Source organism: Diceros bicornis, chromosome 18, assembly GCF_020826845.1.
Source record: "Diceros bicornis minor isolate mBicDic1 chromosome 18, mDicBic1.mat.cur, whole genome shotgun sequence".
NCBI classification, from domain to species: domain Eukaryota; kingdom Metazoa; phylum Chordata; class Mammalia; order Perissodactyla; family Rhinocerotidae; genus Diceros; species Diceros bicornis.
Window position 1 is genome coordinate 29,263,723 of NC_080757.1, and position 17,046 is coordinate 29,280,768.

Genomic DNA, 17,046 nt, shown 5'->3' on the forward strand with positions numbered 1-17,046 from the left:
CACTTTGGCAGCCCGGGTTTGCGAGTTTGGATCCCGGGAGCGGACCTGTACCACTTGTCACCCATGCTGTGGTGGCGACCCACATTCAAAATAGAGGAAGATTGGCACAGAGGTTAGCTCAGGGCTAATCTTCCTCAAGCAAAAAGAGGAAGTTTGGCAACAGATGTTAGCTCAGGGTGAATTTTCCTCAGGAAAAAAAAAAGAGAGAGAATGCTACAATAAATGTGAAATATATAAAAAAAATTTTTTTAACTTTTGCTCTTTGTAAGATACTATTCAGAAAATGAAAAGGCAAGCCCAAGGCTAGGAGAAAATACTGACAACACATATATCGGAAAAAAGGACATATCTAGACTGTAAAAAGAGCTCTTACAATGTGATTCAAAAATGGGGGAAGATATGAACAGACATTTCACAAAAGAAGATATACAGATGACCAATAAGCACATGAAAAGATGTTTAACATGTTTAATCATCAGGGAAGTCAGATTAAAACTACATGAGATAATCACTACACACCAATTAGCGTGGCTAAAATTTTTTTTTAAAGAAGAAAACATGACCATACGAAGTGTTGATGAGGCAACAAGAACTCTCATACACTGCTAGTGGGAGTTAAAAATAGTATAACCACTCTTGAAAACAGTTTGGCAGTTGGCAGTTTCATAGAATTTAAGTTAAACATACACCTACCACCCAACCCAGCCACGTCCACAGAAAGACTTACACACAAATGTACATAGCAGGTTTGTTTGTAATAGCTAAACAAACAACCCTAGAAACAACTACAAATGTCCATCAAAAGGCGAATGGATATACAAATTACAGTATATCCATACAGTAGAATACTACTCAGCAATAAAAAGGAACACAATATTGATATACACAAATCATTACGTGGAAGTGGTCCTTGGAGAATGTGCATTTCTTTGGGGTGATCCGGTTTTTGTTGCCTGCTTCCTGCTAGAGTGGATCTAAAGGGTCTGAGGATTACTTTAGAGGCTGAACAATCACACATCTTAGCAGGTCCGGCTTGTTATTTCTCTGGGATTTCAGTTCTTTTAAAAAAAACTTGGGGGCCGGCCTGGTGGTGTAGCGGTTAAGTGCGTGCGCTCCGCTGTGGTGGCCTGGGGTTCGGATCCCGGGCGCACACCAACGCACAGCTTATCAAGCCATGCTGTGGCGGCGTCCCATATAAAGCAGAGGAAGATGGGCACGGATGTTAGCCCAGAGCCAGTCTTCCTCAGCAAAAAGAGGAAGATTGGCAACAGATGTTAGCTTAGGGCTAATCTTCCTCACACACACACACACAAAAACAATTTGGTAGACTTCTGGTTTGTTTGCTTTTGGTCATTCCAAATATGGATTATAACAGATCTCATTTAGGTAGTTTTTAAGCCTGAAAAGTCTGGTATTTGTTTACTATCTGTACTTGCTCATTGCCTTCCCTCAACCTAATGGCACTTATATTGAGATCATCTGAAGGAATGGATTTGGGAGCCAGCCCTGATGGCCTAGTGGTTAAAGTTCGGCATGCTCGGCTTTGGTGGCCAGGGTTCAGTTCCTAGCGCAGAACCACACCACTCGTCTGTCAGTGGCCATTCTGTAATGGCGGCTCACGTAGAAGAACTAGAAGGACTTAGAACTAGAATATACAACTATGTACTGGGGCTTTGGGGAGATAAAGAAAAAAGAAAAAGAGGAAGATTGGCAACAGATGTTAGCTCAGGGTGACTCTTTCCCAGCAAAAAAAAAAAAAAAACTCTCCATTGATTTAAAAAAAAAAAAGAGTGGGTTTGGGTTTCGGAAGATAACCCCCTAAATCTGGATCTTTGCCATAGAGCTCTCTCCCACTGTCTATCAGAGGTACTTGAGAAAAGCTTGAGGCCCTCTTTAGAGGCACCTCTTACTGCTGCTTCACATTGGGATATTGGAGCAGTTGGATACATAACCCAAATTACTGAACCCTAGAAATATTCCTTTCCATCTCTAGTTGCACACTGGCTACCTCTAGCCTGAGTTCATCTCTCTTTGTTTTTTTTAGGAAGATTGGCCGTGAGCTAACATCTGTTGCCAATCTTCCTCCTTTTTTCCTTTTTTATTCCCAAAGCCCCAGTAGACACTTGTATGTCATAGTTGTACATCCTTCTAGTTGCTCTATGTGGGACACCACCTCAGCATAGCTTGATGAGTGGTGCATAGGTCTGCGCCCAGGATCTGAACCTGCGAACCCTGGGCTACCGAAGTGGAGCATGCGAACTTAACCACTACACCACCAGGCCAGCCCTTTCATCTCTTGTTTCAGGGCTTTGCTGAATGGATCAAGAAACAGCCAACACATTGTGAATTTTGTCAGCCTTTCCGCCTATCTTTACATGCTCACTTGGCATGTGGTCTGCCTTCTAGGGCACCACTGGCAAGGATTTTACCAAATGTTTTGCCATGGATTACAAAGATCACCAGCATTCTAGTCTGCTTTGTCCTAACCACTTGCTCTCTGACTGCTAAGCCAAGACCACGTATTTGAAAATGAATTCTAGCAGCACCTCACTTCTAGATTCCAAATTCTATATTAGTCCACATATAAGTTAGGCTACTGTAACAGACAAAACAAAACACCAGTGGCTTAAACAATTTAGAAGTTTATTTTTCCCTCATGATTCAGTGTGAAAGTAAGCTTTCCAGAGTCAATGTGGCAGCTTCACATCTCTCTGCTAGCCCTCAGGTGTTGCCTGGTTAAAGATGGCTCACCGCTATATCCATGTCAGCTAGCAGGCTGCTATAAATAGCCCTTCCTTTTATGAGCATAATCATCGCTTATGCTCACATCACTTTCACCAGAACTTGGTCACACAATCAAACTAGCTGCAGGGGAGCTTGGAAATATAGTCTTTAGCTGCGGACCATTTGCCTATTTAAATAATATCATGATTTTTTTTTTAATGAGATTTTTTTTTTTTGAGGAAGACTGGCCCTGAGCTAACATCTGTTGCCAATCTTACCCTTTTTTCTCCCCAAAGCCCCAGTACATAGTTGTGTATCACATAGTTGTGTATCATAGTTGTAGAGTTGTAGCTCTTCTGTGTAGGATGCCACCTCAGCATGGCTTGATGTGCGGTGAGTAGGTCCGTGCCCAGGATCCGAACTGGTGAACCCTGGCCCGTTGAAGCGGAACGCACGAACTCAACTGCTGTGCCACAGGGCCGGCCCCTAATACCATGATTTAAAGGAAGAATAAATATTAGTGGACAACTAGAAGTCTCTGTTACGTGGATTAAGAGAAAATATTTACAACACAAAATATAAAGCATTGTATTCATAATACATAAAAGCTCGTACAAATTGATAAGAAAAAGGCAACCCAATAAAAAGAAAGTGATATTAATATGCAGTTTAGAAGAAATACAAACGACCAATAAAAGTATAGAAAGATGTTGACCCCTCAGAGAAATCAGTAATCAGAGAAATGCAAATTAAATCAACCCCCAAAATTTTTTTTTGCCAATTTGATTGGCAAAACTTAAAACTATTGATAATATCCAGGTTTGATAAAGGCATAGGGAAAAAGGAACCTCTTATACACTGTGATTGAATTGTAAATTTGTATAGCTTTTTGGAGGGCAATTTGGCATTATTTGTAAATAACTAAAATGCTCATGTGCTTTACTTAGGAATTCCACTCCTAGGAATCCCTCCTACAGAGTTCACTATAGTGTTATTTATAATAGTAAAAATTTGGAAAAAGCATAAATGCCTGACGATAGAGAACTAGATAAATTATGATAAATCCATGTAATGAAATACTATGCAACCATCTAAGAAAATAAAGTAGCTTGATCTGTTACCTGGAAAGATAGTAAGAGTTCATAATATGTTAAGTGAATGAAGCAAGTATGCAGCACAATATGTCAAGGACAACTCCCTTTCTAGAAAGAAAAAAAGACAGAAAAGTATATACTGTGTAATTATAGGAAAAAGTCTGGAAATATATGATAAAACTGATACATATAACAGTGGTTACCTCTGGGAAAGTAGAATTGGAGGTGTAGAGAGTTATTTTTTTACTTCAATTTGTGTATGACTGTACATAATGGTGGGATTATGGGAGATTTTCACTCCCTTTTTGTATTTTTCTAGATTTTTAAAATTGAAAAAAAATCCAAAAGTACTGAAAATAGTTTACTTTAAAGTGTTCCTATAGTATGAACAGAAAATCCTCAAAATAATAGGAATGAGTGATTTAAAGAATGTTTTTAAAAAAATATTTATATCCCAGATAGTAACCTGACTTTTGAGATTTGGATGTGATTGACTCAAGCTAACTTTATCCCAAACCAAAAATGCCTGTTCAAGATTTCTGAGAATTTCTAGGGCTTACAGTGGCTTTTATTTTTGAGTTTCTGCTTCTGCTTAATTCCATTTTCATCCATTTCTCACTTCCTAAATCTGTTCTGTCCGGTCTGCTCCACGCGATACCACATGCAGAGCTTAGCCTGCTTCCTTTGATTTCTTCCCTCCCCGAAGCATTTACATTAGGCATTTGTATGTGTAGCACACTTTTCTGAAGGTTTGGGGAGATAGAAAGGGTTTGCATTTAAAATATTGCAAATAATTTTAAATGGAATGTTAGTCATCCTTCTTTTTAAAAGGCCTTCAGTCACTTTACCACTCTCTCCCCTTTCCTTGTCATTAGTCAATATGGCCTCCTGCCATGTTGCCATCTTCCCTTGTACTAACACTATCCCTTCCCTTCTCTGGTCACTTTTCTTTCTGTTCTTTCCCCAGGCCCTGAATTCTGTGTCTTTCTCAGGCAGAGGAGGTTAGCTCTCTCTTCTATTTCCTAATGTCCTTGAGGCCTCATCTTCCCCAACCAAAACAACCTGTCAAGATAGAGTCCTCAACAAAGACAGTTACCTCCCCAAGAGGAACTCTGGTGCCTGCTGTTAAAATAATAATTTCCTCTCTTTTACTACATATTATGCTTATAAGTGTAACTGATAAAATAATTAGCACATTAATTATCTGTATTAACTCTTCCTGTTATTTGTTTTTTTTTCCTCTAAGAAAAGCCTTATCCTTTGGTCAGTAGTATTGATAGATGAGTGTTAATTGACCTTGGCTTCCTGCTGTGAAACAAGTGTTGTGAAATACTGGCATTATTATGACATCTAATAACATTTTCATTTTAATAGGGGCAGGGAGCAAATGACTTAGGCTTAAGCTAGAACCTCTTTGCTAAAAAGTTAACTTTTGTAATGGAAGTGTAAGCAGAAATACAATTCATCAAGTTGCAAATTATTCCTTAATAGAACTTAGCCTAACAGTTGGTCTATGAAAACATCGCTATAAAGTCCTGTGGCATTAAGAGACCTTGACCAAAGTCAATGTAAGATTTATATACTATCTTTTAGAGGCAGTGCGACATAGTAGATAGGAAGGAAGCTTTTGGTAGTAGAAAAACTTAAATTAAAATCTGGATTCTGCCATTTACTATGGTTATCTTGAACATATTTACTGAGCCTCAGTTTCTTCATTTGTAAAGTGAAGATAATAATGATATAAAACATATAACTGGCTTAGTATGGTGCCTGGTACATAATAAATAGTACATGGTAGCAGTAGAATTTTAGCAATAATTATTCTTTTCATGATACCTATTATTCTTATGTTTATTCCTGTTAAATACTTTTCAAATGACTGGTCTCACTTTAAATTCACGTGGGCTCCCAGTGTTGCCAGCAAACATATAATATTTTCCTAGTCAGCACACTCCCCATTTTCCAAAGCCGCTCTATCATATCTTTTTTCCTCTCTGCTCCAGCTTCCAACACCCCTCCTCTCTTTTCATTCTCAACTATGACCTTGTTTCTTATTTTACTGAGAAAATAGAAGCAGCTAGACGAGAACTTTCATATCTTTCCACCAACAAATCTATCAGTCTACCTCCAGTTGTAACCCTACACTGTTTTTCCTTCTATTACAGTCCTTCCATTTGTGTACAGAATCCTATCCCCTTTTGTGTACTTACAGATTTAGCACTTACAATTATCTCTCCTTACTCTTCAATAATCACATTTTACCTTTTATGTTAGATAATTCCCCTCAGCATACAAACATCCCATCGTAGGTTCTATGTTAAAAGAAATTCCTTTCACCTTTCCTTCATTCATATTTCCATCCAGCTACTACTCCATTTTTCTGTTCCCCTTAGAGAAAAGCTCCTTGAAAGCATATCCTTATCTCAACCAGGTTTGCCACTCAACTGAAACTGCTCTTGTCAAGGTTTCCAATGACTGCTACGTTGCCAAATCCAGTGGTCAGTTCTCAGTCCCCATTTTACAGTACCTACCTCAGCAGCATTTGAACAGACTACTTCAACCTTCCTGAAGTACTTTCTTCACTTGGCTTCTGGAACATCACTCTTTCCTGGTTTTCCTTCAACCTCACTGGCCACTCTGGAGTTTCTTTTACTGAATCTTCTTTATCTTCCCTGACTTCTAAATACTGATGAGTCCCAAAAGTCAATTCTTGGACCTCTTTTCTTCTCTCTCTATTCAATTCCTAGGTAATCTCAACCAGTCTCATTGGTTTTATCATCATCTCTATAGTGATGACTACTAAATTTATATCTTATCTCAATTTTCTCTGAACTCCAGACTTGCATACCTTATTGCTTATGCTACGTCTTTGGCTGACTAATAGGTGTCCCAAACTTAATATATTCCATGCTTTCCCCAAATATTTCCATGCTTTTACTTATTTCAGGAAATAGTACTTCTGGTCACCTCTAGTCAACCAGAAATCTTGGAGTCTTCCTTGACTCTCTTCTCTCACATCCCACATCCAACCCATTAGCAAATCCTATCAGCTCTGTCTCAGTGTAGATACAGAATCTGACCATTTCTCATCCCCTTTACATGCTGTCACCATGGTCCAGGCCACTACCATCTCTTGCCTAGGTGACTACAATAGCTTCTTAACTGATCTTCCTGCTTCCACTGTTGGCTCCTATGGTCTTTTCTCCACACAGCAATCAGAGTGATCCTTTTAAAACATTAATTACTTATCTGTTTAAATTTTTCCAATGGCTTTCCATCACATTTAGAATAAAATCTAGAAATCTTTACTATGATCTCCAAGATGCTGAATGATTTGGCTCCTGGCAACTGCTCTGACTTCATCTCCTGCCAACTTCTGTCTCCCTCATCTATTCCAGCCACAGCAGCCTCTTCACTATTCTTTGAACACCTTAAGCATAATCCTGCCTTCACACTTGCTGCTCTCTCTGCCTGAAATGTTCCTCACCCAGATATTCACATGGCTTGCTCCTTCATTTCATTCAGTTCTCATGCTAGCTCATCATAGAAACCTTTCTGACCATGCTATCTGAAATAGCACCCTATTCCCCATGTCCTGCTTTCCTTCAGTCTCTATTCTTTATCCTCTTTTGTTTTTCTTTTGTAGTGCTTATCACTACTTGACATTTTCTAATTTATTGTTTTTCTCCCCTTGTAGAATGTTAGTTCCATGAGGAACAAAACAAGGACTTTGTTTTGTTCATTGCTGTTTCTCCAGCACCTGGAATATTACCTGTGGCACTTGATGTTTGTTGAATGAATGAAGGAAAATTGCTTTTTCCTCCATCAGATATGCTCATATCATACTGATATACCTAGGAGTGGAATTGCTGGGTCATATGGTAATTCTGTGTTTAACTGTTCAGAAACTGCCAAACTATTTTCCATAATAGCTGAACCATTTTACATTCCCACCAGTAATGTACAGGGTTCCCATTTTTCCACATCCTTGCTAACACTTGTTATTTTCCACTTTTTATTATTATTATAGCCATCCTAGTAGATGAGAAATGGTATCTCATTGTGGTTTTGATTGCATTTCCCTAATGACTAAATGTTGAGCATCTTTTCCTGTGCTTGTTGGCCATTTGTATATCTTCTTTGGAGAAAAGATAATTTTTTGACAACTGTTATAACAATATTCTATTTGAAAATCTTCTCCTGTTTTGGTTAAATTTCTCTTGATTATAGCCCTAGTGTGTGCTATTAGAACAGGAGTTGATAAGTTATGGCTTGTGGACCAAATCTAGCTCACTGCCTGTTTTTATATGGCCTGCAAGCTAAGCATGGTTTTTACATTTTAAATGGTTGGAGGGAAAATTAAAAGAAGAATATTTTGTGCCACATGAAAATGATTACGAAATTCAAATTTCAGTGTCCATAAATAAAGTTTAATTGGAACACACAACCACACCCATTCATTTACATTTTATCTGTGGCTGCTTTCACACTGCAACAGCAGAGTTGAGCAGTTGCAATAGAGACCATATGGCCCATAAATGAATAACAGTAAGTAAATAAAAAATATTTACTATCTGGCTCTTTACAGAAAAAGTTTGCCTACTCTGTGTCTTACTCTGTTAGGGCTGCTATGACAAAAATAGCATACAATAGGTGGCTTATAAACAACAGAAATTTATTTCTCACAGTTCTGAAGGCTGCGAAGTCCAAGATCAAGGCGCCAACACATTCAGTGTCTGGTGAGAGCTTGCTTCCTAGTGCATAGATGGCCATCTTCTTGCTGTGTCCTCACATGGCAGAAGGGATAGGGATGAGAGAGCTCTCTGGGATCTCTTTTATAAGGCACTAATCTCATTCATAAGGGCTCCACTCTCATGACCTAATCACCTCCCAAAGGTCCCACCTTCTAACACCATCACATTGGGGGTTAAGTTTCAACATGTGAATTTTGGGAAGACACAAACATTCAGTCTATTGCACCCTGTACTAGAAAGTCCTTGTTGTTAGCTTCTGATCTTTTCACTGCCCTGAGCATTGATGACCAGAGAAGCCCTAAGAGAGTAAGGAGGTACTTGTGGGGAAGACTCAAAATAGACTAGTGTTCAGTTTAGTTCTTGTAGATAATCAAATGTTTTTTATTTTGATAGGTATTAAACTTCAAGGTTAAAGTGTTAATACTAGGAACCAAATGTAAAATTCCTCAAGTATCACTTAAATTTCAACTGTCACTATCATTAGGAGTATCTCCCCTCAATAAGGTTCCAACTCCTACAATACATTATTCATGGTAAAAAATAAGAGAATTTCATGAAATTACCTCTAAAGACTCCTTTGGCCCCAAATTCTGAAACACTATAATTCTAACATTAACTGTTGGAATGTCATTATGTTGCTGAATATCCCATTGAGCAGGGGCATCCTATATTCTAGAACTTATCAGTGCCCTTCTGTAACTGAATTATTTTGAAAATTTGTCTGCCCTTTTTAAGTAGGGACATCTTCTCACACTTCAAGCTTTCTTTGAATTTTTTTTGAATAGGAGACTTCAAGTTGATTAGGTATCCAGATTGTATTGATTCAATAGATGTGTTAAAAGGAGGCTGTTAATCACAGTCATGCCATGCTGTGTGTAGGCCTTTTGAGCACATGTTGACTTAAGGAAATACCTTTTGGATCAAAAATACCAAGCGGTAAAGAAAATTATACTCAATCATGTTCCTCCAATTTCTATAGTGATATTACCCTAAACTGAATGTACCCAAATATTAATCTTACTGTGGAAGCTACACTCTCTTATGTTCTCATGGAATATTTACTTTATAGTTAAGGAAGCTGAATGTTTAAGAGCAAAGTTCAATTCATTCCAAAAGAAAGGATTCTCATTTTGTAGCTATTGGATTATGGATGAGATCTCATGAAGGTAATAGCCCCAAAACCCTAGAGGGTGCTCTCAGGAGGAATTAACATTCCCAAACAAGTAGATACAATGCTCTTGTCCCCCAAGGCCTTTCAGCTCTCAAACCAACTCAGCTCTTGTGGTTCCCAAATACTTATCTTCTCCAATGAGTATGCAAGATTCTCTTCTGAATGGAGTTATGTAAACCTCTGGTAGCACCAGGCTAGTCTATGTCTTTTTGTATTTTTATTGGTCTCTAGATGCTAACTTTTTGATTGGCTTCTTTGTTAATGAAGGAAGCTCACTTTAATAAAATTATGATGTTTAGATGCTTGTTGTTAGAAGCTGTGTGCCAAATGCTACCTTAAAGCCCAATCATTAAGATTAAGAGGTTTGTTGCTCACACTACTATCCGTAATTCATTCTGAGGCTGTTACAGAGCCATACAGGCTATTGTTATTTTAAACATGCCTATCTGTGATGTGTTCTTGTCTATTATTTGAACCTGTCAATATGCTAAAGTCTTAATAAGCAATTAAATAAATGACATTTGTTCACTGAAAAAAAAAAAGGGTTTGTGTCTTTTGTTCTTCAGTCTACCTCCCCATGTGAAATCTGTAGTCGATTCAATAGTCTTTACCTTTGTCATTGTCAAGAATTCTTACTCTCCTTTCAAAGTTGGGTTACAACTGGGTCTATTCATATTCCAAAATCTTATTTTAGTATTTTCTATTACCATATGGCCTGTCCCTCTTGTTCTGATAGGGAGCTGAGGTGTTTAGAGAATGATCATAGTTAGGTGTCACTGCTTCTCCATCTTTTGGTCAGCTTTTAAAAATCCTGATGCCTATGTTGAACTCCATACCAATTAAATCAAAATGTAAGAGGGTAGGAGCCCTAGATATCAGTATTTTTTAAAGATCCCCAGGTGATTCCAATGTGCAGCAAGGTTTAGAAACCACTGGATTTACTTATTAGCCATATAGCTTAGAGGTTCTTCCTCCCAGTATCTATTTACTCCTAAGGATTAATTAGATGACCTTATAATAATGCATTTTAGTTACTTGAAAAAGAGATGTTATATAAATATGAGATATTACTGTTATTATGACTGTTATTATTTAGATCGTAAAGAAGCCATTTTTGTGGTAAAATATCCATAAAAAATTTACCCTTTTGGGCCGGCCCCGTGGCTTAGTGGTTAAGTGCGCGCGCTCCGCTACTGGCGGCCTGGGTTCGGATCCCGGGCGCGCACCGACGCACCGCTTCTCCGGCCATGCTGAGGCCGTGTCCCACGTACAGCAACTGGAAGGATGTGCAACTATGACATACAACTATCTACTGGGGCTTTGGGGGGAAAAAAAAAAAAAGGAGGAGGATTGGCAATAGATGTTAGCTCAGAGCCGGTCTTCCTCAGCAAAAAGAGGAGGATTAGCACAGATGTTAACTCAAGGCTGATCCTCCTCACAAAAAAAAAAAAAAAAATTTACCCTTTTAACCATTTTTAAGTGTACAGTTCAGTGGCATTAAGTACATTAATACCATCACCACCATCCATCTCCAGAACTTTTTCATCTTCCCAAACTGAAACTCCGTATCCATTACACAATAACTCCCTTCCCTGCAGCCCCTGGCAACCACCATTCTGCTTTCTGTCTCTATAAATTGACTACTCTAGGTACTTTGTATGAGTGGAATCATATAGTGTTTGTCCTTTTTGTGACTGACTTTTTTCAATTAGCATAATGTCTTCAACATTCATCCATATTGTAGCATGTGTCAGAATTTTCTTCCTTTTTAAGGCTAAATGCAGGTATGTACCACATTTTGTTTATCCATTCATCTGTTGATGGACACTTAGATTGCTTCCACCTTTTGGCTATTGTGAATAATAGTGCTATGATCATGGATGTTCAAGAAGCCAACTTTAAGTGATAAACTGGTGGTCTGTTCTGCCTGTACAAGATGTTCATCTGGATAAATTGCTTGTTATTTATGAATGGGTTGTAGTGTAGTTCACCAGATGCATGAGTACCTGCCTGTAGTGTGACTGGTCTACCTTTTATAAAATATGGCAAAAATTAGGTATTCTTGCAGATGCTTTCTAGATTTTCGCAAAGGTGGTAGTAGAATTATTGTATTGAATCAGCTCTCTTGCCCAGGCTGTGGATCAATCCCACAGAGTCTGTGTTCTACAAATACAGTGACAAAAGTCTCTATATGTCTAGAATGAAATAAAGGACTCATGCTGTCTAGTTTAACTCTAAATGCTACTAGGGCAAAATTGTCAGCTTAAAAACCAACCTAAAAAGGCTCCTTGGTCATGTTGCTTTAGAAATGGTAAAATAATTAGATTGAATCTAGAAGCCATATTAGGATCCTTTTACTTCTGCTTGTGTCACTCAGGCCATTTAACTCTATTTCTATACATGGTCTTAGCTTTTTGTGTTACAGTACCTGAGCTGAGAGGTCACTTTTTTACTTCTTTCCATTCGTAATGAGCCACTCTTTGTTACTTGACCTCCGAGAAGGGTATGCTTTCTTTTTTACAGAGGGTTCAGCTAGGTATTTTTACAAAAGATCAGCTATATTAGTCAATAAGTGGAAGTTTTATGGAGGCGATCAACTTTGGAAAAGTAGTGATTACTTATTTTAACACTATTTCTGAAAGCATTGCTTTTTCATATTTCCACAACCCACCCACCTATCCTTATAGCATTGAAGAAATAAATTTTAATTTGTGTGTGTGTATTTCACTTTGATACTTTTTTTTAATTTTTCACTTATAATAAAAGGCATTTGAAAAGAGGCTTGGCCATATCACTGAAAGGATAGAAACTTTAAACTTTGTTGGTCTCTTTGGGTTAACAACTGAACTGTATCTGTGTCGTTTAGAGGTAAGGGAATGCCCTAAAGTTGAGAATCTGATGAAATAATATAATTTCAGAACCAATTACAGGTGAAACATGAGTGACTTGTTCTTCTTGTCTGAAGACTTGTCTATGGAACTCTACAGTCTGAGAGGCTAAGAGTGAGTAAACAAACCTTCTTTCTTTCTAGATCTTCATCTGCTGGTGGACGTGGCCTGCAAGCAGGAGCACTTTCCAAAGGAGGAAGAATTAAAAGAGTGAGGAATGGATGACAAATGTGACATTGTGCACTAGCTGTAGCTGGAGGCAGACTAGCCTTGCACGTGACACACTGTTGGGATTTTTTTCAGTTCTGTTAAGGGAAAAAAAGTATTTTTGTTTTGTTAATTGAGAATTTTGTTAATTGAGAATTGGGAATTTGGTATTTTGTACAGCTATTCATTTCAAATTATTTACCTTGACAAACTACTAAACATCTAGCAGTCATTTTTTTTTTGCTGCCCAGATCCCTTTCAAATGAAAAGTCCTGGCCTTCTGTACTGTCAAGAAGCTTCTAAAAACTGCTGCATCTATGGTACTGGAAAATAATCTGTGTGTGTGTGCTGCTTTGTCGTCTTGCTGCTCTCAAACTGTACTCAGCACAACTCCAGTGGGGAGTTCAGTCTATCTGTTTCAAGTCACAGTGTGATCCTTTTAGAGAAGATTGTGTGAGAAACAAAGGCATTTGAGGTCACCAAGATCACAGGTCTAAATGGGTCAGGAATTCCAGGGAAGAACCTCTGAGAAAGAGCTAATTTTCTAAGTGATTAACCAGGAAATGCTCTTACTTCCTAACCCAGCATTCTGTTTCAAGAGCAAGGCATCCTGACGTGGACCATCCATTACACTTAACAGCCCCTGATTCTTTTATATTAATGGGAACATTCTATTTTCATTCTTTCTTTAATTTTAATGATACATTATCATAAATGGTAAGAAGGTTTTGTTAATATATCACTTATTTAAGTGTCTTCTAAAGAAAAATATTTAACTTGTTTAATATAATTGTATTTATAAATGCTGGTAGATTTAAAAATTTAAAGCTTTATATTTTTATTAGTATTGCAGGATAGAAGGATAAAGAATGCATGTGTAATATTTTTATTTTGAAGGGGGAATGTACAATGTGTGAACAAAAACATTAAGAGATTTAAGACAGTGTTTTCTTATTTTAGATTTTTACATTCAGTAGGTATAAATTCTCATCTATGTAAGATATTGTGTGCAAATTTTGGGAGAAACTGATTAGTAGTCGTTTAACAGGAGCTATACTTCTGATATTTTTAATTGTTTATGTCTGGTTTAAGCTGCTGAGAGAATTTTGGATAGTGGGATAGACTATAGCATTTTTATCTTATCCCCTCTATAGGAGTCTAAATTCGAGTAGTAGGATTGTGGGACTGGTTTTTAGGAACGGTATCTTGGATGTCTGTTTCCCAGTGGTTGAGCCCTTGTTTGTTCACCCAATGACAGCAAGAAACTTTCTGATTTAAAGTCTTTTAAATTGACTAGAACTGTCTTATTGGATTCTGTTTCATTTTTCCCAATAAGCACTGCAGAAACAAAAAGAAAGCCTAGGAATATGAAACTAATTAAAAAGAAAAGGCACGTAGTGATATGATATAAGTACTATGCTAGCCATTGTGGGTTTAACAATTCATTTCATAAATTGTGTTGTGCCTTCCCAATGATGTCAAACCCTAGAAGTGTTACAGAGATAGTAGTTTTTTGGAAAACAGTGAGCTTTATATTGGTCTGCAGTGACTCAGTTTAGATATGAAAGTAGGTTCCAAAAAGTGACCTGTTTGGTTCATCTGTTTAGACTAGTTGATGCCCATGTGATGGGCATTTATTCTTATTTATTAGCAAGGTTGAAAAGATGAACAGATTATCAAGACTCCTACATCTTTTGGCCAGACTGTGTATTTTGGCAGAGTATGTGAAGAGTATACCCAATTTCCAAATGAAGGAACTTTGCCTTTTCTCAGTCATGTTGAAAAGCTGATATACTGTGTAGGTGATATTCCTTCCCTTAAATATGCCTTTCTTAGCTTTGTATATGTTGAAAAAGATATCTTTTGAGAAACATGTATCAAGCAGGAACCTTGGCATGGATTTGATTTCAGTGGTTTTAAGTCTTAATTAATGAAATGTCTTTATCAGCTTTCCAAACTTTTAAAATATAGGAATACAACAGACCAAGGAGCTGGATCTCCTGCTTTACTCACATGCCTGCTACCTATCAGCTAAAGCTGTCATCACTGACTTGGGCAAAATGGCAAAAGATAAAATAAAATCTTTGTGTGAATTAACCAGTAGGGTCTGACACATACTAACAAAGTTCCTGACCAGCACCTCAGTATTTTAGCACCTTAAGCACAATAAATTTCAATCAGTCAATAAAGTGAGTGTTTCAACTAGACATGTCTTGCTTGTTTTTACTGTTTGGTGATCAATAGAAATCTCAGTCAGGGGCCGGCCCGGTGGTGCAAGCGGTTAAGTGCGTGTACTCCGCTGCAGTGGCCCGGGGTTCGCAGGTTTGGATCCCGGGCGTGCACCAACGCACCGCTTGGCAAGCCATGCTGTGGCAGCGTCCCATATAAAGTAGAGGAAGATGGGCACGGATGTTAGCCCAGGGCCAGTCTTCCACAGCAAAAAAGAGGAGGATTGGCATTGGATGTTAGCTCAGGGCTGGTCTTCCTCACAAAAAAAAAAAAAAAAGACATCTCAGTCATTATGACTGTTAGTCATAATAGTAAAGTTCTAAAGAGAATGTACTCTGTTTCTCAACGAATCTGACTTATTAAAAAAAAGTGTCCTGGCCTTTTTTTACATTTGCATTTGAATAGAGATCAAATCTTTGAAATGCCGTTAAGGATAAGGACAATTCTTAGACATGTTTATAGAAACCCAGTGTTTTGGAAAAGGATGAATGGTCTTCAGTAACTTTAGTCAATCCAGATGTGAAAGTAGATCCTGAAGGGTGATCTGTCTCATGTGTAAGATTAGGTAGTAGATGTCAGTGAGATGGGCATTTCATTACCATAGTGATGGCACTTTATGACATCTCTGTGGAAGTTGCGGTATATCAACCCCTGAGGAGTAACTCTAAAACTTTGAAGCTGGAGAATAATTTCTCTGGCTTGTCAATTCTGGTGGCCTAAATAAACATAGTATATCAGTGAACTAAACTACCTAGAGCTGTTTGGTTTGATCCTGAGTATCTCAAAGCACCCAGATTCAGGATACATATTATCATCATTCCCAGATCTCAGAGTTTCCTCAAAAGAGGGCATCCACATCTATATTTCTATATATTTCAACTAAATGTATGTATTAACTCTTAGGTTTGGCTCTCTTAATTCCTTTGCAAGTTTCAAGCAATAAGTGAGGCAAAGTCCATTGGTAGGTTACTTTTTGTTTAGTTTAATTTTAAAGATATTTTTCCATATATCAGATATATAATATATATTTAGCATTATTTATGCAAAAGTTTATTTATTACATAGTATACATAAAATAAAAATATAAAACCATAGCAGATTTAATAAAATTCTCTCCAAAAGAATTAGATCTATTCCTATTCTTCAGGAAAGGAGCTATAAAAAATCTATACTTGCATCATGTTCTTAAGGTCCAACCAATAAAGAAAAAGTGCAAATTAAGAGTTTACTTTAGGGCCCAGGCCAGTGGCGTAGTGGTTAAGTTCGCACGCTCCACTTCGTCAGCCTGGGGTTCACTGGTTCGGATCCTGGGTGTGGACCTAGGCACCGCTAATCAAGCCATGCTGAGGCAGTGTCCACACAGAGCAACTAGAAGGATGCACAATTATGTAGATGATGTACAACTATCTACTGGGGCTTTGGGGAGAAAAAGGAAAAAAAGAGGAAGATTGGCAACAGATGTTAACTCAGGGTCACTCTTCCTCAAAAAAAAAAAAGAATTTACTTTAGAGTTTATGTCTGTGCCGTAGGTTAGTTATTAGGCCTAAAATGCCAAAACCATCCCCATAAGCCTTCTTTAGGGAAAAAATGCTCAAGGTGAATAGACCACTCATACTTTTTGCTTTCAGAGGCATTATATCATTTAATCTTTACAACAAAACTGCAATGTAATTATTATTATCCACATTTTACAGATGATCCATTTGTACAATTAAAAAAATTTTTTAAATTTTATGTGCTTCTTACCACAATTTAAGCACATGACATAAATCTTGACCATTTTTAAGTGTACAGTTTGGTAGTGGTAACCACATTCACATTGTTGTACATTTGTGCAATTTAGAAAGATTATTGGCAGCAGGTCAAAAACAAAATGTTTGGCCACAGTCAAATATAGTCTGGTAATTTGAAAATTCAAATTTTAGAAACACATAATAGAAGCTTTTCATCACTTCACTAATGACAAAATTACTAGGAAG

At 37.6% G+C, this 17,046-nt stretch overlaps 1 protein-coding gene across 1 annotated transcript in view; it reads left to right on the forward strand.

The window, feature by feature from the left end:
- Nucleotides 1-12,845, forward strand: part of HSF5 (heat shock transcription factor 5) — a 38,243-nt gene extending 25,398 nt beyond the window's left edge. The window contains exon 6 of the mRNA XM_058560574.1: nt 12,775-12,845. Within this exon, the coding sequence (XP_058416557.1) occupies nt 12,775-12,845 (71 nt within the window). The remainder of the gene's footprint in view (nt 1-12,774) is intronic.
- The last annotated feature ends 4,201 nt before the right edge of the window (nt 12,846-17,046 follow it).